Genomic DNA, 25,499 nt, shown 5'->3' on the forward strand with positions numbered 1-25,499 from the left:
ATTTTTGGCCACTGTTAAAGTTGATCCATATTTTATAACTCCTGGCTCACAGCCACATATTCATTATGAATAATGGCCACTATATAAGTAAAGCCAGGCATTATGGCCGCCTGCTGTCCTGCGAGCTCCAGCTGAGTGGAGGAGTGCTGTTCTTAATAGAGACAGGCAGAGTGCTACACAAGTGAAAAATGCAAACTTGTACAAGATGAATAGAACAATATAGTGTTTTATAGGCCTAACTCTGTGTTGCATAATATTGGCACAAATAAATACAAAAAAGTATCTACATTACAGGTGGACACATTTTACTGGCAAGTGTAACAATCTGGAGTGTATAGGCTTGATACACAGCACACAGTCTGAATTGTGTATATGACTCCGTTCCACATTAGAAACTAGAAATTCCTGGGGAATGAATTTGCCGTCTTTGTTAAACAATGCACTTTTTGCTCACTATAAGTTGAGTTTTCATAGAGTTCTACACACCGAATGATGATTAATACATGCAAGATCAGATGTAAAACAAAATCAGGACGCTATATGATACAATACCATACAATAGGAATTAAATCATTGAAATGACATGACAGATGAAAGTTGACACGGGAGAGCCTATTAATGTTGAACCTCCTTTGCATTGTCGTTTGTCTAAAGTTGCTCTGTTTCAGTTCCAAAGGAAGTCGCTGTGCACAGGATCTATTGACAACAGCTGCAGCTAAGACAAGAATTCAGAAAGTCTCGCTTTTATTAGAAACAACTGAAGTGAATGATGCAAAGTGAATAATGATCTCCTCTCTATGGCTCCTGCCTCAATATTTCATAGTAAGTGATGATTCCCCAAACATAAAGGGTGTCGTTGCATCCATATTTCATGGGAGAACAATGCAGTGTAACTGACATACACAGTGAGGAAATGTGCTTACAAAGCATCAAAAGAACTGTCACACAGTATGGAAGGCTGCAGAATAATATAGGGCACTGCAGGATGGATGTAACAAGCTTCATCGCTACACGCATCATTTGATCACATAATACAAAGCTAGTGTGTGTGTCTGTGTGGAAGACACGCATCATTTGATCGGGTAATATATAGCTTTGGCGGCTGTGTTTGTGTGCAACTTTGCTTGCCATGCATCATTTAACTGTATACTACAAAATTGCAATGTGTGTTTGACACATGCAGCAGCTAGGTAAAAATAAAGCACCAGTACACACATGTATCTGCGAGTCAACAGCATGTGTGACACGCATCATATACTAAGATAATACAGGTCATCTGTGTGTGTAGGCTACAAACAGTTGTGTATCTAATAAAAGCTTTCTGAATGAGAGTGACGAGTGCTGTCACTCCTGCAGCCTGCACACACACACACACACACACAAACACACACACAGATGCACATGCTGGCTTTCTGCTAAATTAAGCATTGGAAGAAACTACAGACACGACATCAGACAGCGCAGGCATGTACAGACACACAAACCATCCTTTCTGACACAGAAACGCTCACGAACAAGCTGAGAGACACTTGTGTCTGGGAATATATACAGGGCATGTTTATGCTCACACACACACACACACACACACACATATATAAAAAATGCAGACATACTGACAGAGACACATGTGCCATGCGACACATAAATTGGGGCTTGCATTATTAACTGTTGGAGTTTTCAGAGCACATGTTGGGAGTGTTGTACCTCAAAGCAGAAAGAGATTTGTGAGAATCCCAGGAAGACTCTGTGCATGACAACATCGGAGCAATAATGAACATTGTGCAGAGGTAAGGGATTCTCCCCCGTTAATCCTCTTGGAGTTTTAGAAAAATGTAAACTTAAGAAGTAAATAACTGAACTTAATGAATAAATGAGACGTAAGCATTTTCACTTGTGACCAGCTGATTTGATCTTTAATAATTGTCTTGGATGGTTAAAACAATGCATGTAAAGAAAAACAAAAACATTATGTGATGTCTCGATAAAGCTTCAGATTTAGGTCCACATTTCAACTGAGTTGTTGTCATAAAGGTTAAAAATCACCTGATTTACAGAAACAAACTTCAGGATCGTTTGGATATTCTGTCATTTTTCTCCCCCCACAAATGTTTATTATTTGTAATTTGACTTATTTGTACTATTGAACCTTGTACTGTACTACTACTTATAATACTTGTTCTCCACCATAACAGGAAAACAAAGCTTTTTTTTATGTTTCGAGCTACACAGCAAAATGCACTCACCATTATTGAATTTGGGTGGTTACAGACATAGACATCAGCTACACACGGCCACAGAAGAGGAAGAAATCATGGAACAAGCCTTAAACACAACTTAAATTGAAGGTTATCTTATGGGTTGTGTGGTATTTCTTGTGGACTGATGGGTTTATAATGACACACCATCAGAAGTCATTACGGTCCACCTGTCCAATGGGGAAGGATGTTTAAACTATTAAGAAGAGTAAATCAACATAAAAATATATTCCACTTCACTTTCATGTAGGAGCCAAAAACCATAAAATGAACCATAAAAGCACATGCAAACCACTAAAAAACACACATGTACTGAAGATGTGACAATAGATTCTTCTTGTCTCCTGTTGAAAAATAAATATATTCAAATGAAAGTCACAGATCCCCTTTAATCAGAGTATTATACACATTATTTCTCCCTTCCACAGAATAAAATATCAGATACTGTAACGTAAGACACAAGTCAATCCATCCAAAAAAGAGGGTGAACCTGTATAACAGAGAACATTGAGAAATCTAGATGCTCAGTATCGCAGAGTCATGGACAGATGACAGATGACTGACCGTTTAATTCTCAGATTGTGTTTAGGTACAGATGAACAAAAAGTGTTCAGCTGGTTGTGTTGTTCTTATTTTATATTAAAAACGGCTCCAGAGATCCTCCCCCCCAAAAAATGATCCAAACACTTGTCAACTAGTTTGTTAACGATGTCAGGCTGCAGCCATCAGTGAACAAGAGACAAAGCAAAACATGGCAATTTCTGACTTGTCTTTTGAGAAAAACTAAAAAATTCTTAAGAAAATATGAATAATCCTTGACTTCAAGTTACACTAGCCTCATCTTTCTTTTTTCTTTGGGTTTTATTTTAAACTGAAGAGTACGTAGAGTAGTTTACAGGGGATCAAACAAGGCTGTTTGATTACTGGATTCACCACCTTCTGACACACTGTGCGAGATATCATTGTCCTCTTCTCTTTCCTCCTTTCAGATTTACAGAGTCAGTACAGTTTCTCTACAATGAAGGCCAAGATAGCTGCAGCCAGAGCCAGTCCGATTCCAAGTTTCTTCAGGACTTCCCTGTCCAGACTGTATGAGCCGATCAGCAAGACGGACGAAGAAGGCAAAGAGGCAGAACCATGGACGCCATTGGCCATCTGCTCCTGTCGGTGGAAACACACAGAACGACAACAACATCAGACAGAGGTATCATGTTTTGGTGTCGCATGTGAACACTTGAATAACAATCCAAATCTAACTTTTTGAGGTGAAGCCTGCTGACTGCTCACCTCTGTAAATAAATAAGTGTTCCTGAATCTACCACAGTCTTTGGGATTCAAACAGTCTTTGATTGTTTACTGATATGAGCCTAAATATGTTTAAAAATCATTTATAATTGTGGCATTGTGCACTTACTGCAGATTGTGACTTGACATCTTTTGCTGATTCAGAAAGACAGCTATGTAAAGGAATATAGATCCACTTAGGGAGCGTAAAGTACTTGGAAAGACTGATTAGATCCTCCCTCTATCTCCCTGTAGGAGTCAAGTGTGGACTATATAGTTTTATTATGTGAATTTTAATATCTCTGGTGATCATTTGTGAATATCCCTGCTTGGGGACACAGATGGTTTCATCTCAGAGCGTACGTCATGTCCATATTTCATAATTAGGGGATCATTTTAAGATTAAATCAACTGGCCACAGTCACAAATCAAACAGCCAAGCTTGACGGCACAGTGGTCAGTGATCCAACACTTCAAATGTCTGTAATCACAGAGTTCTGTTCAGTCTTAATGTGTTGGACTATTAAGAAGGCATCCAGCACTGGAGGGATTTGACAGTGAAAGATGGGAGAGAGCAATGCAGAAAGGAATGAAGCGGGAGAAAAAAAAGATCAATTTCCAGAAGGGCATAAGGAAGGAGAACCGATTCTGATCGTATTCTTATTTTTTAAAGAAATATCCGGGGTTTAGTTTGCCACATAAATGACTCTTGTGTAGGATCTTCATCAAAAGGCCATTGATGTGAGGGGGTTCATAAGTACCTGTCATGGGTCATTTCTGCTGATCATTACTAACATTTTCAACTTCATCTATTGATGCTGCTAGATATTAGGATCCATTGATACTTGGGTGGTGCTCACAATTTGGAGAGCATGAGGGAATCCCAGGATTCTATGAACTCCGCCTTCCTGTCTCTACTCTGCTCTTCCCTTGCCCAGATTGACTTGCAAATAATAGGTACAATAATAATCAAATTTTAAAAGAGCTGATTATTTTGATATTTTGAAGAAGAAAGCATTCATAAAAGCACCCATTTGCTTATGCAAATGAATGCATTTCAATTAAGATGCCATTATCTCTGTGCAAAGCACTTAATGCAGTTTTGTTGTGATCCAATTATTACAGAGTGCTGTCTATTGAATCAAGCCCATGTTGATGAAGCTGCATTGTAATGTCGTTATGTAGGTAGAGAAGCTTGGAGAGAAACGACATAAGACTTAGCTTACAATGTTAGCACAGCCAACAACTCGAGTTACAAAAACACAACTATGTCCATACCTTAGCATCATTAAATCTTATGGTTTGTTTGTCTGACATGGCAACAACAATTAAACACATTAAAAGTAGGGATGAGCATGTGATGCTGCCTGTTAAAAGCAGCGTTGATGATAGAAACGTTAAAAATTCACTGGCCATTTTCCAGTTCTCTCTAGTGTTAACATACTTCTATATTAACTGTCCCCATCATCGATCATAACTCTGTTTGATAACACATTCATGTAGTTTTATAATCATGTCTGAGAGTGGAGACTTTAGACTGATTGCTGTCTGCTAGATAAATAATCCGGCACACCATCTGGCTGCTTTAAACATATCAGTTAATAAAAACAACACTTGTCAACATCTCTGGTTGAAGAAGAAACTGATCTGGATGACCTTGTAGCAGTGCATTCACGTCTTCTCCTGCCTGACAGTAGGTAAAATTCCTTATCACACCACCAAAGATAGATTATGCACGGCAGTATTGAGGAATTGATCAGTGGCTTTTTAGAATAACCCTTAACTACGTTCAGCAGGGATAACTGGAAGAGCGAGTGCTTTAGTATCTAAGTAGAATGATTCCTCTTACTCTCTCTCCCCTTCTTCTATCCTACACCATCTACTCAAGCATCTTCATCAACACTTAGTTGACTGTTACCAAGATGGGCATTAGGTTAAAAATACCGTGGCTGCACGCTGATCTACTGGGTTAGTAAAACATTTTTGGTATAAACTTGTTTAGAACCAAAAATGTATTTTTTTTACAAGGCCCATGTCAAAAAAAAAGAAGGAAAGGGGACTCTATTTACCGTTATCAATACCTGCCAGTGAATGTTATCCATTAGTTTGCTATCTGACCTGTTAAAACTTGAAAGTTTCTATATAGATAAAATGTCTCAGGTACACATAACTTCCATCATGACTACAGAGCTCTGGACCTCTGAACTAAGAGTAAAAGAATGATCGATATAAAGAGTGTGAACACCTGTCTCAATTAGCATCATGAATTTGTCAGTAACAGTAACGCCTACACGTGTTGCATGCGCATGGCGGTGTGTACAAGCAGCTGCATAGTCTCTGTCCTCTGCCTCTCTTTCCTCCACATTACTCCCTCTCCCCCCGACCTCTCTGATGGCTGTGAATGCTACCTTGCCTCCCACTCTTCTCCTCACTGTTGTGGCTGAATGAGATCCTCTGTTAGCGCACACAACGGGAGATGGATACTATGACCGTCAACGCCTCGTGACACATCCATACTGTTAGTCACTAACAGTAACTTCTGACAGTAGTTGGAGGGAGGATGAGTTACAGAAGGTCTAGCTGACGTTGTCCACATTTGTTTAATGATAGGAGCATTGTTGGGCTGCATAATGGAGAAACTGATACACTGTGTTGTTGCTGTGTTTGATGTCTGCATGATGTCCTGTCATAGTGCATATGTTACTTGACCCTTAGGCCTTTTAGCTGTAAAACTGTAATCATTACAAATACAGCTATATCTGTCATGAGTTCAAGTTGGGTTAGCTGGTTTTGATAATTAACTAATTCATTAAAAGATGAGAGAACAGAAAGCGATAATGTTTTCCATCATTCATAACTTGAACTGAATGAGAAAGACTCCCTGCCTATTTGAGGAAGAAAAATACCTGAATTACTAAAGAACGAAACCTGAGACAAAAGAGGAGGCAGAATAAGAGCACAGAGAAAGAAGTTGAGCGACAAAAGCACTATCCTTCTGTGTGCTGACAGGCCAAGGATACTGCCTTCTTCTCCATCTATTTATCTGCCTCTCTGCAGGTGCCTTCTAACAACGGGGTGTCAGAAGAGAGACTGAATAGTACAGTCGAAAATCTATTACTAGTTGGGAGGATAAGTGAAAATCCAAGTGCCAGTAGGTGCGTGTCAGCACAGTGGGAGGGAAGGGGAGAAAAGTGGAGCGAAGTGCAAAACTGAGAAGAAATGAGGAGACGAAGGAGCGGGAGAAAGGGGGCAGGAAAAGATGAGGGATGTGGTTTTCAATGATAGTTCGCCACCTGCTAGCTGGCATGCTGAGTTAGTGCACATGTGTGTGAGAAAGAAGGAGTATGAGCATTGGCATTTGTGATTAAGTGTGTGTGTATGAGTAGGCCTGTGGTGGATAATGTCTCTCTCTCGGCTCACAGCGGTACAACAGAGCAGAATAATCCTACTTAAAAATCATCTAACACTACAGCAGGGCTACAGACTGCCTAACACAGCAAGATACTTTTCCCTCAAGGTCCCGGACTCTCTGTGTCTTCAAATCTCTGGCTCCAATTCCACACGTGCACCCTTTTTTCCCGAAAAAAAAAAAAAAAATCTGCCGCGGTGTCTGTTGCAGCCTCCGCCAACACACTGCCATATTCACACAAAGACACACAGACCACATCACGAGAGCCAGCAAGCACAATGCACAGTGGTCACATTTCTCACATGATCCTCACCAGCTGTCAGTGTCACTCTAGACGCACAGAACCAATGGAAGTGGTTTGTGAGTGTGAGTGTGTGTGTGTGTGTGTGTAAACAGATACTGTAACAGGCTCCTTAGTCACGGGTGATTTGACAAAGCCGCAGTGACACAATGGGCTGCAGCTATTTACAACTGGACAGAGGGACGAGGGAGTAATTAAAGTGGTTCCGAGCACTATTTCTGATGAATAACATCTTTGTTTGAACTCTGTCGCTGACTCATTCGCAGCTCTGATCATAAAATGTGTTGGGATTGGTTTGTTAAAACATAAAATGCAAAAAAAAGAAGACAAAATAAAGGAAAGAAGCACTGTGGGGATCTTGAGTCATGCTCTCCCCTTCTGTCTTCCTTTTTCTCCTGTGTCATCTACAATATCTCTCATCACTGCACTGCACGGTGAAACCCTCTGACACAACAATGTTTGGGCGTACAGGTTTAACTGTTGTCACTTCACACACACTAACAGCACATCCTAATACAAACATGTTGTCAAGTTGGGTCTCTTGACAGGACCACATGTGTATGCATACATGTTCACTGTAAATACCTGGGCCAGTCGAGTCACTAGTCATATGTTTACTTTGGCAAACATCACTTTATATCACAGCAAACAGTACTTTAAAACTGTTATCATCTTTATTATCTTGGGCTCAGTTACATATATATAATATATGTTATATCAACCATCAATGATGATGTGTAGTGTGTGCAGGCCATTTTCTTTCCAACAGTCAACCAAACCAATGCATCTGCCTAATAAACACAGTGGAATTGAGAATCTATGTCCTCTGTATATCCACCAAAAAACATCAGAAAGTGAGAAACCTCTCCTGTGCTGGAGGTATCTGTTTACTCACTGACTGTAACTTTACAGTGAACTATCCAGTCAGTAGTCAGTAAAGCTGTTGCCCTTACCCAATACTTCTTTGACCCAACAACTTTTTTAATGTATTCTTTTTTCCATTACAGTTTTAGGGGTAATACCAACATAACCACATACAGTACATGCATTAAGCGACATTGACCTGCCATTCTCTGACAGTCCATCAAAGAATATACTTCCTGATCCATTCCAAAATGTTCAGTATGAACACTAAAACAATTAACCAAGTTCCAGCACACACAGGACTACCTGTTTATGTGGCACTCGAGTGTACAGTTTATCTTTACACAAAGAGATGCTGTCTCGTGTTACCTCAGCCATGTTGGATGTCTGCCTTTGAGCAAAATAACTGAAAATACCTAAGGTGATTGTTAAACAAATAAGAACATATGTAAGATTTAATTGCATTGTACTACATTATTATAATAAGTATATGGTTGTTTAAAGCACTTCAACAGAACATTTGTAAAAGTCATTACAGGTTATGTGCCTCTGGTGATAAACTCCCATAGTGTTTCCCTGAGCCCATAAAGAGGGCAGATTATGTTCCTCAGGTGGACTGCAACACTCAAACAACTTTAGGTAGCAAAGACCTGTTTACCCTTTACATTACAATCAAATCATTAGCAAGATGAAAGACGCATGTAAAATGAACAGCCAACATTTAACTGCTGACTGCACCAGTCACTGACCCATTAATTAGATGTGGAGGTTTTAGTGAACTACAACTCGGATTGAACTTTCAGGAGGAGTTGCGGGCCTCTTTCAATGACACATCATTGCAGGAAAATGGAGCAATAGTCAACCCAAACTGTCATGTATCTTTGAACAGTACGTGTAGTAGTCATAACTACCTAAATGAAAAAAAGAAACAATGATTAACCTCTACAACTTTGACTAAAGGCTTTAAGAATAGCTATTTTATGTGGGGCTTTCTTTCTACTAATCAATTACATTTGTTATAACAAAGTAAGGTGCTGATTAGTATTTGAACAAAAATCAAGCTATAGTTCTGTCAACACAGGATGTTGAGCTTCAAAAGAGGATCTGAGGACACTGTGAGTCATCTGCTGTATAAATTCACTAAAGAGTTGTTTACAAGGCCAATAGTGGGAAATTCTTATTTCACCATAAAATGGGTAAAAAAACATTTTTCCACAACAGTTGTGGTCTAAGTGATTTGTTATTTGCATTTCCCATCTGTTGTAAAAAAGAATAAAAAAAAAAAGAATAAACAGATTAAACAGTGGTGATTTAATACCCTCTGGCATTTCAAATAAACAAAAAAGAATGAGGCTGCATAATGCTATTTGACAGCATGGTACGAAAAACTGAAAATAGATATGAGTGATATTTTTGATGGCTTAACATTTATCCCTTTGTTACTGTGACTTTGGTTCTTCCAGTATACACAAAGCACAGGCCATGTAATACAATTTGACACGCTAAATAAAATGCTTAAAATAGCTACGCCTGCTGTTTGTAAACAAAGTCATGCAAAGGCCAAGCGGAACCTCTTGACATTTGAGATAAAAAAAAAAAGGTAAAAGTATATTGTAGAGGATTAAATGTATCCCAGGGATAAAAGACAGCTTAATCTTTGATTTCTATTATTTTCCTGACAATACATGTGTGAGTAAAGCAACATCAAAGTAACAATCCACAACAGTTACATGTCGACATAGAAGCAGTTCAATTGTTTGGGGTGAAATGCAGATTTTTATTCCCGTGTTATGCCTGTGCTTGTCTTTGTCTGTGTTGGGCACTTGAGTTGTCTAAATGATGATCATGAATCATAGAGCCTTCGGGCAGGAGGAGACCGCCAATCACACCAGGGGGCCTGTGCATCGGTGTTGATGTATACATGAATGTGTGTGTATAAGGATCTTGAGTGTGTGAGTGTGTGTGTGTGTGTGTGTGTGTGTGTGTGTGTGTGTATATAAGCCACTTTTTACTGATAAACCTGTAGAACATTTGTGTTTGGCTGTGTCTGTTCACTAAACATTATGATGCAAAATAGCAGCAATCCCACCCACTCATTCTGTAAATTTGCCACCATAAAACGAGTGCATATATTCGGCATCCATACACACCAAAGAAGACAAAAACAAAAACACACAACACATGGGATGAAGGTTAAAGGAAGAAAACTGTGAGAAATAGAGCTAAAAAATAAATTAAAAAAAACCTTAACAGTGGCTGGAACAACCACGAATACCATAAAATAGAAAGAAGATCCAGAAAATGTATGACAGCAGAGAATGACCATCTCCATTTTTTGTTTTTTTGTCAATTTGTGGTCATGGAGGGACACATTTCTGTCTCTGCCAGCGTCTCTCTCTTTTCTCTTTTGTCCTTCATACAAGCTGTCAATTTGTTGTCTTGTGGATGGAGCAGAGCTGTTTGCTTCTCTCTCTCCTATTCTCTCGGTCTCCTTGAGAAAGTATGCTGTGAAAAGAGCTGATTATTGGATGGCACTCAAGCTGCTTTTCTGTCTCCTGATCTTTCCGTCTACCTCGCTCTCGCTCTCCCTCTTACATTCTTGCTTCATTTTTTGGCCTCTCACTCACTGTGCCCCTCCTCTTCTATCATTTAATTTCATCTGAGTAGGACGACTGGTGAAGATACTTTCTCGTTTTCTTTCCTTCAGCATGCTGTTGAGTGCTTTCTCTGCTATTGTGTCTCACTAAAAAGATTCATTACTGTCCTTCCCTTTCTGCGGTAGAGTGCCGTTTCTATGAATGAAGGGGCTGACAGGCGGAGAGAAAGCGAGCGAGAGACTAAAAGGGATGCAGAGGGAACACAGGAGAAGACTTCAATGTCAATAAAAGCAAAATTTCTATAAACCTTGGTCTTGTTTCATGGAATAAAATGGCAAAACATCAAAGCCTTTTCATGAACATGTCACATTGCACTAATTAATCAGGGAAGGGAGGAATAATGAAGGTAAAATTGAGATTCAGACTTGAAAAATAGAAACAATGAGAGAATGGAAAGGAGATTAATTATTGAAATAAAAAATGTTACTAATGCATCGTCCATACCCCCTAATTTCTAATCAGGGCGAGTGAATGGGTTTGTGACAATGGTTCCTGTTGCATTCAGGAGTTGTCATGAAAGAGTCATCAGTATTAAACGTATTGTGTTTCATTAGCTGAAAACTCCACAGGAATTTAAAATCTCTTAATCATACGTTCATCTTCAGATTAATAAATAAAGAAATTACTGTTAGTTCCAGCCTTAAATAAAGACTTACTTGGTAGTGAACATCATCAACCATCAAGGAATTCACAAGATAAATGGAAACCAAAACTTCCAATCAATACTTTATTGAGTAAATCAAAATTTGAAGTTGGGTTAGGTTTAAACTGCAGGACCTAGCAGTGAATTGTTGGGCTGAATATAGACAAAGAGCAGTTTGCCATTGGATCACTGAATCCATCCTCACTGCTCATCCATCCATCCATAATTCCTACACCTGTCCATATATTCACACACCCATGCATGTGTTCATCTGCTCATCCATCAGTTGAGTGTCCATACCTATCTGTCCACTCTCAGGTCAATCCATCCACACAAGCTTTTATATGCCACCACTCTATATATTCATCCATCTTTCCATCCGGCCATTTTGCTTTATTACAACACACATTGGTATGGATGCTGGCTGCCGTGCAATCATTTCTCCCTCTATCTGTGAAATGATACATCTCTCACTTTGTTCCCCTTTCCACAAATGGATAGTACAGACCTTTAGTGGGTTCCTCTGCCTATCCAATCACCCACTTATCAACCACTCTTTCTTTTTCTCACAACCCTCCTTTGCATCTAAGATGAAAGGACACAGCCTAGACTCCAACCGTCTATCAGCCACACAGTTATCACGGACCTCATCACACAGTCTTTCTCTCCTCCCACTCCGTTATTCTTCTGGTTTTCTCTCCCTCTCAGACAAAAGCCTGTAATTATAGACCCTGCCGCAAGAAATGGGGGTGAGCATCTATCTGCCTTTTCTTAATCACTCATTCATCTCACACACACACACACACACATTCAGCTCAGTGTGTGGTGGACTCACGCTGACACTCAGAAAAAAGATGGTCTCCAAAAATGTATAGACCTGCCACCAGCATGTGAGCAGAAGTGCATATCCTTATACTCCCTCTGTGAGTATTTGTGAGACTGTACTGAATGCATGTGTTCATGTATACGGTCATTCTCCTATTCACATACAACAATAAGAGTGACACACTGATGCCAAGGACATCACATATAACACTAATGGTATATTTACCACTGTAACTGTGGCTGCATGTGCAGCTGTGTTTCCAAACCATTAGGTCACTTATCTATTAGCACAGTTTTACAGTGCTGCTCTTCTGCAATCAAGAGGTGACAATGCCGATCATATGACGGGATCAGAGATCATCTACATATGGATAAACCTCACCCCATTTGGATAATCCATTCAACCTCTATCTCCATCCGCCTTGTTGTCTTAAACTTGTTGCAAATTTTTCAACCAGCCTACACTAACTTTACATCAAACAACCATCATCTATCAAAAGATGCTATTATACCAATACGGGTGCCAGAACCAGCCTCTAATAATGTGGTATTATTGAGTATGCCGATCAATGCAGATGCAATGACTCATTATCTCACAAAAATATAACTCTTTTCAGGTCAATTTTTAATTTTTATAAATTTCAATAACACACAACAACGGTGCTGGCAGAAAATGTCATGTTAGACAAAGCAAACAAGATATTGCAATCACTGTTTTTCTACCAATGTTAAGTACAGTATATTTTCTCTGTCCCACTAATGTCAAAGGGGTATCCAATATTAACCAATACCCAAGCCCATTGATCAAAATTGGTATCTGGAAAGTTTAAAGTTTAGAGTATTGGAACATCCTTAGTCAATTTTCTACATGCTGAAGATGTACTTACGCAGGTTGATGCAAAAATGCTAATGTGTATTTTGTTTTTCATCTCTTTCTTAACAAAGGGTGTTTCTGTGTACTCCCTCTCAGACAACCTACAGTTCTCTATGTTAGAAGCAGAATTTATGGAGGAGTTGAGGACATTTTTCTTGAAACTCCTGACATACATTTACAGTAAACTGATGACTGAAACTATTTGGAATCCTTGAAAACCTGGAAAAATGCATTTATATTATGAGGCCCTGTACAGAGTGTGTTAGAAACTAGGTGTTTCTAGACATACAAAGTAGTTTGTTTTCTCTGACACGTTATGACTGTCTGTTTGATCTGTATTAGAGATGTTAAGTGTTATAACATGATTATAAGATTAAATAAAGGCTCTGGTATGATGTGTAAGATTTTCAGAGTGCTGAAAGAAGATGGGTGTTTGGGAAAGTAATCAGGGAAAATGTAACCCTATCCGGGTTGCTGGATGGGCTGTACACTTTATAAGGCAACAAGTTTTACAAGGTCCAGTCGCTACATCTGAACTTTTCATGCTAAGTAAAGTAATGTATCGCTTGGCCTGCTCTGAAACATTTCTCTTTCATTCTTTTTTATCTAATTCCCTGCCATCCATTTCTCTCTCTCTCTCTCTGCTTGCTTTCCCCTCCATCAGTGTCGCCCTCTCTCTCATGTCTCTGTCTGTTCCTTGGGTCCCCTCCCAGGAGTCTGGCAGTAAAGGCTGATGGAGTGTGAAATTAGAAAGTGTATCATATTCTGCTCTGTGGCTCCATGTCCTGAGCTATAAGCTACAGCTAGTCAGAGTGAAAAATAACATGCAGTGAAACAGATACATTAACATGCTGTTTGTGTGTGCCTCTGTGCATGTATCACGCATATATGTGAGTGCGTGTGTGTATGTGATTATGTGTGTGTGTGCGTGTCTGTGTGGTTTAAAAAGCAAGACAGAGGACAGTTTAGCCAGCCACAGCTTATCTTAAATTACTTATCTCACGCCTGCTACACTGGTTCTTTCCCACAAACTGCAGAAGCGAGCGGGGATTAAATGTGTGGACCAACACACAGACGCAAGCACGCACGCACGCAGGCACGCACACACACAGAACAGGGAAGTAAGCAAGTGCTGCTGCAGTTAAAGAGTATTTGATCATGTTTAAAGGACTTTTATAGAGATCTGGAGAGTTTTTCTCCAGAATTAACACAAGTCAAAGCAAAACATTTCAACACTGACATGGATATTGTTAATGCATCGTTATCTAAACTTTGTAAAACAAGTTAGCAAACTTTGAAAAGTGAGTGCCAGTGTCTAATTGAGCCCCCTCGTTACTTCTGATTTTTTTAATCTGAGAAGTTTAAAATGCATCTCCAGCCAAAAACATATTCCCGTGCACATGCTGACTCTTAGTACTGTGTTAAGTATTTCTGATAGAATATTTTAATACAAATAAAAATGTAAAAAAGAAAGAAAGAAATAGTCCCTCAACATACAAACTTTTATTCTTATCAATACCTTTTAAATGTTTAAAGAAGGATAAATAGTCATCACTTCTGAATTGGGTTGGGAACCTGCGGGTCGCTGGTTCAAGTCCGGGTACTGACCACAGTATGGTGTGGTTGAACTGGCTCAGGAACTCTTCTGTCTGACATCTGTCCATTAGTTCATGAACATAGGATCATGTTTGTGCTTCTTTGTGTGTGTAGCAAGTTCAAAAAACATTTTGTGATTGGAGAGCATTAACTTCTGTCTGCACGCAGGTGGGCATGTGTTTGTGTGTTTACCTGCATCAGGCCGGACACCTCCCCTTTCTGAAGTGGTGCAGCGATGGAGGGAGTGAACAGCTTACTGTCCTCTACTAGTCGTCCTTTCAGGAAGTGTTTTCCTGCCTCATAGATGTCCACTTCAATCATCTTTCCTTTGAACTCAGCCATCTTGGGAACCAGCACCTGTAAATCAGAAGACGTAAACTCCCTTAAAACAAACGCTTAATTCTATTTGGAAATTCACTTATTGTAGCAATGACTATGGAATTCACCTTTACTTAAAAAAACCCTGTTCAATAAATCATGGCAAACCACTGAGGGACAGGAAAGAAACGATTGTGTTGTTAAGTGACTGACAGTTAGAGACCAGAGACAAAAACTCAGGCACTGCTGTGTTTCACCTTAGAATGCAGAGCTGTATATTGATTCAGCCCACCAAACAACCAACCCCTCTGCATGCCTCTCCACATCTGTCAATTACATTCTCAATTAACCGCTGATCAAAAGTGTTTTCCCCAATGCCCCCCTACATTATTATTTAGCGAGTCCCTGCCTGCGAACAAAAAAACACAGGGCTGAGTGTTTTCAATTCCATTTATGAAAGCCCTCAAGGTCAAAAACTACGGCAACAGCTGTGAGATAAACCAAAGGGATTTTCTGGTTTGTCTTATTATTTCACCATGGCAACTATAAATCTCGGCTGATCACAGCAGGGGGGGAAGAGAAAACAAAGAGTTATAATTACGGCTTAGTGTGAAATGGAATTTGTTCTTAATGACTTAGCCCTGTAAATAAAGATCGTATGCAAATGCTTTTCCTTTCAAACCATTTTCAAACTAACCAGAAAGTTTAAAGATGACGTGTTCTGCTCTTTTAAAAGTTCAGATTTACTGCTTTTCTTCAATACTTCTTCTGGTGCACACTAATAGAAAAATGGGTGTTTTGATTGTTGTTGGCTTTAAAACTTCAGTCATAACAGCTTGTGTGATTGATTATACAAGTAAGCATTAAGGAAGGGGGTTTTTTCTGTACAAATCATGTTGATCGTGTTGATCTTTTTCCATTTCTGAAGAAAAAAGAGTCCCTCTGTATGAGTAACCATCTTAGGATCTGTAAAGAAATCTTAACATTTAGAATTTTAAATGTTACCCTGAGTATTTATATAAACATATTACTGCTGAATATTTGTGGAAAATGTCAAAACAATACATTCACTTTCCTTTTGATTTGGTTTTCAAATCATCAAACAGCTTTAAAGACAATGGTTCTCTTAAACCACTAGTGATGATGATGTCATCATTTTTCAAACTATGTTTTTTCTCTGCCTCTTGCATGTTTCAGACCAAAGGAAAGGATCAGCAGCAGAACCCTAACCTTGGACCTGCTGGGGATTCAGTGTCTTGCCTAAATACACTTCAGCAGGGTGGATACGTGCTGACTCAGATCATGTGGTGGTCTGTCTAACCATTACAGGGCTCTGCAGGGCTAAGCCACTGACTGGGCAGAGGAAAGCACGTGAACTGGTGGAGGGAGTGTTACTGCTGTGATGGCAGGAGTGAGCCTGGCTCTATGTTAATCTGTCATTCCTTATCCAGCTGGTCAAATACGATTGGAGACGGAGAACAGGCCAGACAAACACACACACACACACATGCACACACACACACAGACACACACACACACACACACACAGCGAGCGCCACACCTGCCTAATCATCACACCTGCTGCTTGACACTTCGACCACTGTGAAGGTGTGTGTGTGTGTGTATGTGCATGAGAGGAGATTGAGTCCATGCCAGGAGCAGAGAGGTAAAACAGCACGGGTGTGGGGGAGGTAGGTGAGTGTGTGTGTGTGTGTGTGTGTGTGTGTGTGTGTGTGTGCAGGTGAGGGTCATTCGAGGCCCATTACAGGGTGATTAAATGATGAAAGAGCTCGTCCGATTTCATTGGAAAACCCCCCTCCTACTTCCTCACTCATCTACTAACAGATGCACACACACACACACTCACAGGTGGGCTGGGTGCCTATTATACCCGTCAGGATAGATATCAATCTGATGGTGTAAAACGGAAACTAGGCCATTTGTTCACACTCTTCTCTATCTTACCCTTCACTTTCCTCCACCCACACAACCATACACCCTCCCGGCTCTCCATCTTTTTTCTCTCCCTTTCTTTGCACCAACTACTCATCTTGACCATCATCATTTCTACTAAAACTGCACATCTTAATGACTTGCTTTTTAATTTCTTAGTATTTTCTCTGCATTCTTTAGTTTAAGAATGTCATTATCCAAGGTCATTATTAAGCGGGGTGAGCTGTGGCTCAGTTGTTAAAGTTGTCACCTCTCAACCAGAAGGTTGAGGGTTCGATCCCCAGCTGAGCAACATGTCGAATGTGTCCTTGGGCAAGACACTTAACCCTTAAGGAAGAATGACATTAATGCACAAGAGATATGTTTGGGCCTGTTTTGGAAAAGTAAATGTACTGCAGACATGTGGTACACAGGATTCAACAATGTATTCCCCCCAGAGGGACACATTCAGGAACATATTGGTGTGTTTTATGTTTTTTTCAAGTCAGAGATTGATTTAGGAGTTCAGGCTAAATACTTAATATCCTCTACCTCCAAAAATGGGACCAGGAGAACATCAAACATGTCAGAGGCCTCTCGAGTACAGTGAACTGATACTCATGACATATATGCCTGCATATGAACAAATGCACACATGCATGGAGGAGTATGCTCAACATGCGCATGAACCGAGTGACACTGGTAAATTCAGTTTATAGCCTGCAGAAGGAGGTGCAAAGGGGGAGGAGAGGAGGGGAGGAGAGGAGAGGAAAGTGGAAGGGAAGAGAAATTATTACCAGCCCCTGCCCTCCCTGCTAATAAAAAGCATAACTTCAAACATGTTTCTGATGATGGTTAAAGCAGGGGGAAATTGATTTATTTGAAGATGTTTTAAAGTGAATTTTTCACAGGTTGAGAGAGGGTCTTTGAAGCCATGGGGATGTGTGTGTGTGTGTGTGTGTGTGTGTGTGTGTGTGTGTGTGTGTGTGTGTGTGTGTGTGTGTGTGTGTGTGTGTGTGTGTGTGTGTGTTTAAGATGGAATGTTCATGTCTTTAGGGTTGACCTTAATGTTAGTGAAGTTAAAAAAGGAAAAAAGTAGTGCCGCTATCAGCTGCAAAACGCTCTCATAACCACTGCAGGCAGTGTGTGTGTGTGTGTGTGTGTGTGTGTGTGTGTGTATTTATGGGTATGTGTGATATTATAGCTAACCTACTTTAGTCAATACAAGCTTAAGCTTGTGACACCTGCTGAGAGTACTCCTGTGACATGAAAAACGCAGCTTCTGATCTGATTTACTAAGTGTGAAAATGAGGAAGGGTTGGATTAGCTTCACTTACGAAAATGTGTCATCAAATGCAGATTAATTTGCAGCTTTTCTGCTCGATGTTGTTTGATGGTGGAATGAGTGGGAGGTCAACAAAATTATTTCTGGATTCATACAGTGCATAGTGTCAACAAACCTCCACTGAGGTCAATAACAGCTAATGGAACTTAACTTCATTATAAGGGTTGGTGAACAAATGTAGGTTAACAAGAAACTATGCTGATATTTCTTAAATTCAATTATATATTTACACTTGGTGAGACTTAGGGCTTTTCTAGTCTTCTCACAACTCAAAGCACTTTTACACCACAGGTCACACCTACCCACTCATACACTGATAGCAGGGGTTACTATGTAAAGTGTCAGAAGTAACTCATCCCAGTCAGAAACATTTATAAGTTGCTGAAGAAGCAGCAGGAGCAGCTTGGGGTTAAGTGACTTGCCCAAGGAAACATCGGACAGATGTACATCGGACAGGCTGCAGATGCTGGGGATTGAACTCCTGACCTTACTATTGAGAGGCGTCTGTCTCTCCCACTGATCCACAGCCGCCCCTCATATACAACACAAGGATCTAGAGAATGCCTGATCACATGAATGCCTGAATGAATACAACTTTAGTTTACTTGAAGGGCCTGTGTCCACAGACTGTGTACCCGCAAAAAGCCGAGTCAGACAAGCGTCAACTCCGCAATTGTTGTTGATAAAGCTGATATCAGAAGTCCCGCCCATTCTTGATTTTGATTGGTTGGTGAGGGAGAGTTACATTTTACGAGCGTTGCGCTGTTCTAAAAGTTTAACTATCTCTGACAGAGGGCTGTGATGGCAGCATCAAAAACAACTGACGCAGAGGGCATTTTAGTGCTATGGGCTCTGAAATACATTGGTTTTATATTGAAAATGGGCGCTGCCAGCACACAAAAAAAAACCTCTCTGTTGACACAGGCCTTCAAGTTCTTTAGTCAAAGGTCAGATTTGAATGAACTAATAACCTAACCTGGACCTAAGGTCAAAATGAAGATTTGAGAAACAGGTAGACTCTAAGGAGGATGTTTTTAGTCTTTATAAACTGACATTCATCTTACCTGCTCGTAGAACTTGTTATGCGCCACATAGTATTGAGTGTCGAATGACTCCTCTGTCACCAGCACATGTTGCCTCTCTCCCACCTGCACAAGAGAGAGAGAGAGAGAGAGAGAGATGATGGAATTTTCTTAGACAACATCTTTTTATTTTAAGTATGACATTAAACACAGGAACAGACTTTATATAGATCAATTGATTTTACATAATAAAGTCCATCTTCAACACAGATATTGAAAGTCAAAAATCTGTTGGCTCAGGGTTATTTGCTCAAACTCCTCCTACAGAATAACAGGCCTTTTTGGGCTTGATTTCATTAAACATGAAACAGAAATTGCATCCACCAAAGTGCTTTGATATTTGTATAAGTACACACATCTTTCATTCCTATCATACCTATGAACAGTCTATTTTCAAGTACTTCTGCTGTTCATATATGAGCTTCGGGCTAAGGGTCTGATGTTTTTGTCACACAGGTCATGTATAAGTGCAGTGTTTTATTTCAACAACACGCGAGCTGCTTCAGTCACACAATATGTTTCTACTCATCAAGATTCCAATTCAAACAGTTTTGCATTTCAATGTTTTTTTTTCTCCATGTTTTCTGTGAGTGCATTTCTCCATTTAATTACAATCTCAAGGTTCCAGAGACACTGCATTGCTAGCGCTTTGGCTGAGAGGATAGTGAGCATTATTAAACTCAGGTCCTTAGAAAAGAAGAAAACTGAATAAAAGGGGAGAGAGAAATCACAAGGCTGTACAGGATACAATTCAAATGCTCGTGAAAAAAACGGTCTATTCAGGACATCAGAATCCAATACTATAACATGGCCTCCAAGTAAAGAACATGAGTATGGGATGAAATTACAAAGTTACAAAGTATGGGATGATATTACAAAGTTATTCTTTGGTTGAAGGAAAATTGAAAGAATACAAAACAATTACAGATGTCCTGCAAGCATGAATAAAACCCACTTTATGTCTAAGAGAAAGTTAGACTTCTTTTCTTCTTCCCCAGAGATACCGTTTAAATGATTTCTGATTAATATTTTACTTTATGGACACATCCACACTCACATTATTTCTCCTTCCATTGAAGTACAGTTTGTCTTTTTTAGCCAGTATAGTTATCTGAAACAGTGCCCTAGATAAAATACATCCCATTCATTTTTACTCCTCACTTATTAAACATGTCAATGTCCTTCTCATGCGAGGAACTACAACTAGTTTAAATCCCAGCATGCAATTCAGGAAACAATAAAACACAGTACAAACTACCTGAGTTTGAAAAAGAGCAACACATAGATTATTTGTTGGGAAAAGTTTTCTGTGGGCTCTATGGGCGGCATTTGCATTTGAACTGTGAGCCCTGCATTGTAAAACTGTGCTGACTGATCATTTCCTTCGCAGTGTGTCAAAGCCTCAGAAGCTCCGGCTCTAACGCATTGCTCAGGGTGCTTCCATTTTTGCAGAAACCCATCTACTCTGCTCTTTTTCTTCCCTCCTTCCCGTACCCCCTCCTTTCTTATCCTCCTGCTTCCATCCCTCTCTACTATCTCTGGGCACTTTCTTTGTTGTTCATACCTGTCTTCCTTCGCATTAATTTTACTGTGTGTGTATGTGTGTGTGTGGGTACATGTGTGTTACAACACAGAAAGCACCTGCACAGGCTTGCTGACAGACTTAAAGAGAGACCAAATAAATCACTGCTTCCTGCAAACAGGGCAATTTTCTGAGAAAAAGAGGTGAAAAAAATGTTCTTTGAACATTATCACTTGATGTTGAACATGTGATCGGAGTCTTTTGTTTGCTCCAATGGACTGAAGACAGATGTCTAGCCTTAAAACCTCCCATGTAAAAATGACTATTCCCGTGGTGTTGCAAATGCCTCCTATATACTGTACATACAGAATTATCTATATAACATGTTGGGATTTGGGACATTTGGGAGTTGTTCATATTTCCCCATGTTGATAGACACATCACTTTGGAAAAACTTATTCACCACCTAAGTTTCCCATCAATATGACTAATATGCAGAGCATCATTGATGGAGATTGTTTTGCCTTTATTTCTCACTATTATCCTGTGGACCACGGCAGGACAGATGCTAACAGAAGGTTTCTGAGTAATGTGAACCTGCTTCCCCCAATACATAAACCACATCTGATTAAAACCAGAAGCATTGATCTGGGATTAAGGTATATCCTAACGTTTTGATTGAATTGGACTAATAGGATGATCATGCATAAATATAGCCCAGCAGGAAATATGACAGATGTGAACATGTTGTTAAATCACTAAATAAAAATAAAACAAGTCACACCACACCATGAGTTATGTGTATATGCATGCATGAAATGTGTTGATCTTTGCTTGTACTGCTGCTGCTTTTTATTTGCATATGAGTGTGTGATAGTTTGTATTTAGATTTGAATTCACTCAATCAGTAACAGACGTCACAGGATACCAAACAAGGCGTGTATGTGCATGTCTTTGCACACTGAGATGTGTATTTACTTCAGCATCCAGAGAATAACATCCCATGATATGCAGCAGATCCACTGCAGATTTGTGGGATCATGAGTTTAATTGATAATTAATCCACATCATAACAAGGATAATGAGAGAACTGTGGCTTTGAATTCTAATCAACTTTTTCATACGCATCACAAATAAAGGAGCAATTCACTTGAACAACATCCAAAATCTCTCACAGCATCTGTGGTTTACCATGCAACTGGATTAACTTTCTCACAGGGAAGTGACACATAACACTTTGAGGGGATAATTATGAAAGGCTAACAGTCAGTGCCAAAGTGAAAAAACTAAAATAAAGGCTAAAAACGGGCTGATTCCACCTGTTCTTTGGCAAATGTAGCAATACTGAACTAGGAAAACAATAAAGATAATTAACATCCCTGTTATATTTAAATCCAGGAACAGCATGTTCATACAAAATTATACCGTGCAGACAAACTATCCATTATTCAAAAGCATTTCTACAAGTCCCCTTACTTTAATTCTCAACTAAATGATCATGTAAATATGGGATATAACACACACTGATATAGAAATAAATATAGCTTCTTACTTTAATACATCTAAGTCAATGATGTAGCAGATCAAGTCCACACGTAGGCGGCTATTTTTGAAAACAGAGGTCTTTCTGCGCGTTTTGGCCTTACGGCCCCACACAAACGGTGAACTGAAAACGCACCTTTTATAAAACTGCTTCCAGGGTGAAGATTTTGCAGTAACTCAGTTTAAGTTGTTTGTGTGTAGACAAAGAAAACCGAGTTTGGGGGCTTGTAATGTCACACTGTGCACTGGTTTGTCCTCCGTTTGATGTCATTGTGTGACGCTGTCACTTTTGTTTACATGAGATTACTGTGTAGCAGACCTAACCAAACTAGTGCTGGTGTTCATGTTGCTAAATGGAAAAAATGCTTACGTATATATACACAGTTACTCTCACACTATGTTGACGAGCAGAGGCGCCTGAATGGACAACTTTGTTAATGAAATGGTCATTGCAGGGGAATGGCGAAAACATATTGAGCATGTCGAGGAATTGGTTTTTGACTTGGCATGCTTATGACAGCCATAACAGTGCGCTTTGCCTTTTTGTGTGGACGAAGATGTTTTTGAGAACTTGAGGAGGAAAGCCTCCTACATGTGGACGAGGACTAATAATGCTGCAACTTCAAAACCCCCTGTTTGGCATTTTTAGAATTTACAAAAAAAAGAATAGATTTAGACTCACAGATCCCAGATGGCTGTGGGTTTCATGCTCCAAAAAAAAGAAACTGTCCTCATAGACTCAGAACAAAGTTTAAAACTTGAATAACTCATGGCAGTCTGCCATCTTCTCTATTGCGATTATTTTGTGAATCCACATCAAAGTACTTTTTGGGAAGGCTTTATTGAATTCTAATATTTGTTGCTATTTGTTTATGAGAAAACTCTCCACTCCAACTGTTTATCAGCCTTTCATCATTAATATAACTTAGAGCAGTGTCTGACCAATACACAGCAGTCAGTGAACCGGGCCCCCCACTGTGAAAAAAGAGGCTTGCAGGGTTATGCATCATCAAAGCTGAACTCCATTTATGCAACACTACCCCTCCTCCTTTATTTTTCACATACATCTTTTGACCTCTTAATTCACCCCCTATCACTATTATCCTGTGGGCCTGTATGATGATGATATGACCTCTTGGTAACAAACAATGCCACACAAGCAGAAACACAAACACACACGCTACAAAATTAACTTCTACATGCATGGCTTTTTGCAGAAGTAGATTTTGTTTGTTGCCTGCTAAACAATCATAGCCGGAGTGATTTAACAGAACTAAAGAGATGTGCTCTGATCTTTTGGAGGTTCTCTTTGAAGAAGCTACTTGAAAGACACAGAAAAAAAAACAGCCCTGTTGGTTTTGGAGTTTTGTTTAAATCCTCAAAGTCAAAAACAAAGGAAGAGTGACTCAAACTTTTTTTTTTTTGAGTATTTCCCACAAAGAATGAGGGGATTAACAGTGGCTTTGGTTAAAGGTTTGTGGGGACAAATGTAAAATCAACAGAGAACAAAGTGGTACAAATGAAGTGTTTGGAACAAGGCCTGGACAAAATCCCTTTACAGAATCATACAGTAACAACATGAGACAGAAGACAGAGTGAAAGAGACATGAAGGATTACAAGATGAATACATGACTCTTTATCCGTCTCTTCATGCTTTACACTCACCTGACTATTACTACACGTTCAAATATTTGTATATCAGGATTATTTTCTTATCCTTAAAAGGAAATAGCTATTTTGGCAGCAAGACAACTTAAGTCTTTATCTGCAGGATCAGACTGAACTAAAGACTGAACAGCAGGTAAACAGAAGTCACTGACTTTACGAGCTGGTAGGCAGTGATGCTTTTTAAAATAAAGGTGAACTCTAGAAAGTTAGATAAAAAAAATACTCATTAAAAACATACAGTATCATGACATGATGACAGCAGAGTAAATTACAAAAAAGAGGAACAAATAGTTATTGGCTTTCAGCTATAAAAAAAACCAAGACATTTTCAGTAACTTGCCCAACACTGGTTAAGTGAGGCTTGTGTGTCTGAAAGAGACTGTGAGTAAGAACATACTCAAATATTATGCAAATGTGTATATTGAAAGGATATATTCTTTACTTTATTTCTGCAGTAAGTGAAAATACAATAGAATTGTGAAAAAAGACATAAACAAATGTCAAACCAGAACCACAGCCGTGTGTTTAGTTTGTGAGAGTATGTGTATTTCATTGAGCCATGTCTGTACTAAGCTCAGGACAATTTTTGAGGCACTTTTGAGCTACTTTTGCTCTCTGTAAGTCATATAAAGGAAAACTGTATTCAATATTCTAACTTTATACCTTTCTCAAGGAGTTAATTGTGAAGATTTTCAACATTTTGATGAATACACATTCAGCAAGCCCAACTGCTGCTACTGTCCTCTATAAAGTTTCACACTGAACCACAATCTGCCAACATGATCCTTGTTCACAAATGTAGAAGGATTCATATGTGACCTCCAAAGAATTTTAAGCTAACATGTACATGTAAGCTAACATGTACAAAAACCTTGAAAGCTAAACTTTTGTCAAACAATTTCCTTGCTTTAAACCAAAGACAGATTTCTCTCCATTTATGAATTATGAAAACCCTGGATCTATTGCCAGTGATTTATAGTTCACAAAGTGTTGTACTTCATAGAAATGGAAAGCACTTTGTGAACAGCAAATAATCTATGGCCCAGCTATGAAGAAGAAACCTTTGACAGTAATAAAACATTGGAAACAGAGATGACATCTGGAACATAGTCAAATTCAAACTCTTTCAGATAACTGAGACACCATGAAAATAAAGTTTGTGAGTAAGAGAAGATGAATGATGAACAGAGTTACTGTGACTTAAATTCAGCCCTTATCAGCAAAGTGTGTGAGCATCTGTAAGAGAGAAAGTAATAAAAATGGAGAAAGAAAGAGCAAAATAAAGAGGGAAAAAATGTACTGAGTGAAACTGCCAATCTGTCAACTTAACAAGAATGATAAAGGACACTTGAAGGCAAGAGCCATCAAATCCAACAAAACC

At 39.3% G+C, this 25,499-nt stretch overlaps 1 protein-coding gene across 1 annotated transcript in view; it reads right to left on the reverse strand.

Annotated features, from left to right (window-relative positions):
• Positions 1-1,884: 1,884 nt before the first annotated feature.
• cdkal1 (CDK5 regulatory subunit associated protein 1-like 1) overlaps positions 1,885-25,499 on the reverse strand; it is a 152,426-nt gene continuing 128,811 nt past the window's right edge. The window contains exons 9-11 of the mRNA XM_065957693.1: positions 19,368-19,451; positions 14,901-15,065; positions 1,885-3,416 (exon numbers count right to left, since the gene is read on the reverse strand). Of these exons, the coding sequence (XP_065813765.1) occupies positions 3,255-3,416; positions 14,901-15,065; positions 19,368-19,451 (411 nt within the window). The 3' untranslated portion in view covers positions 1,885-3,254. The remainder of the gene's footprint in view (positions 3,417-14,900; positions 15,066-19,367; positions 19,452-25,499) is intronic.

Source organism: Labrus bergylta, chromosome 8 (genome assembly GCF_963930695.1).
Source record: "Labrus bergylta chromosome 8, fLabBer1.1, whole genome shotgun sequence".
Lineage (NCBI taxonomy): Eukaryota > Metazoa > Chordata > Actinopteri > Labriformes > Labridae > Labrus > Labrus bergylta.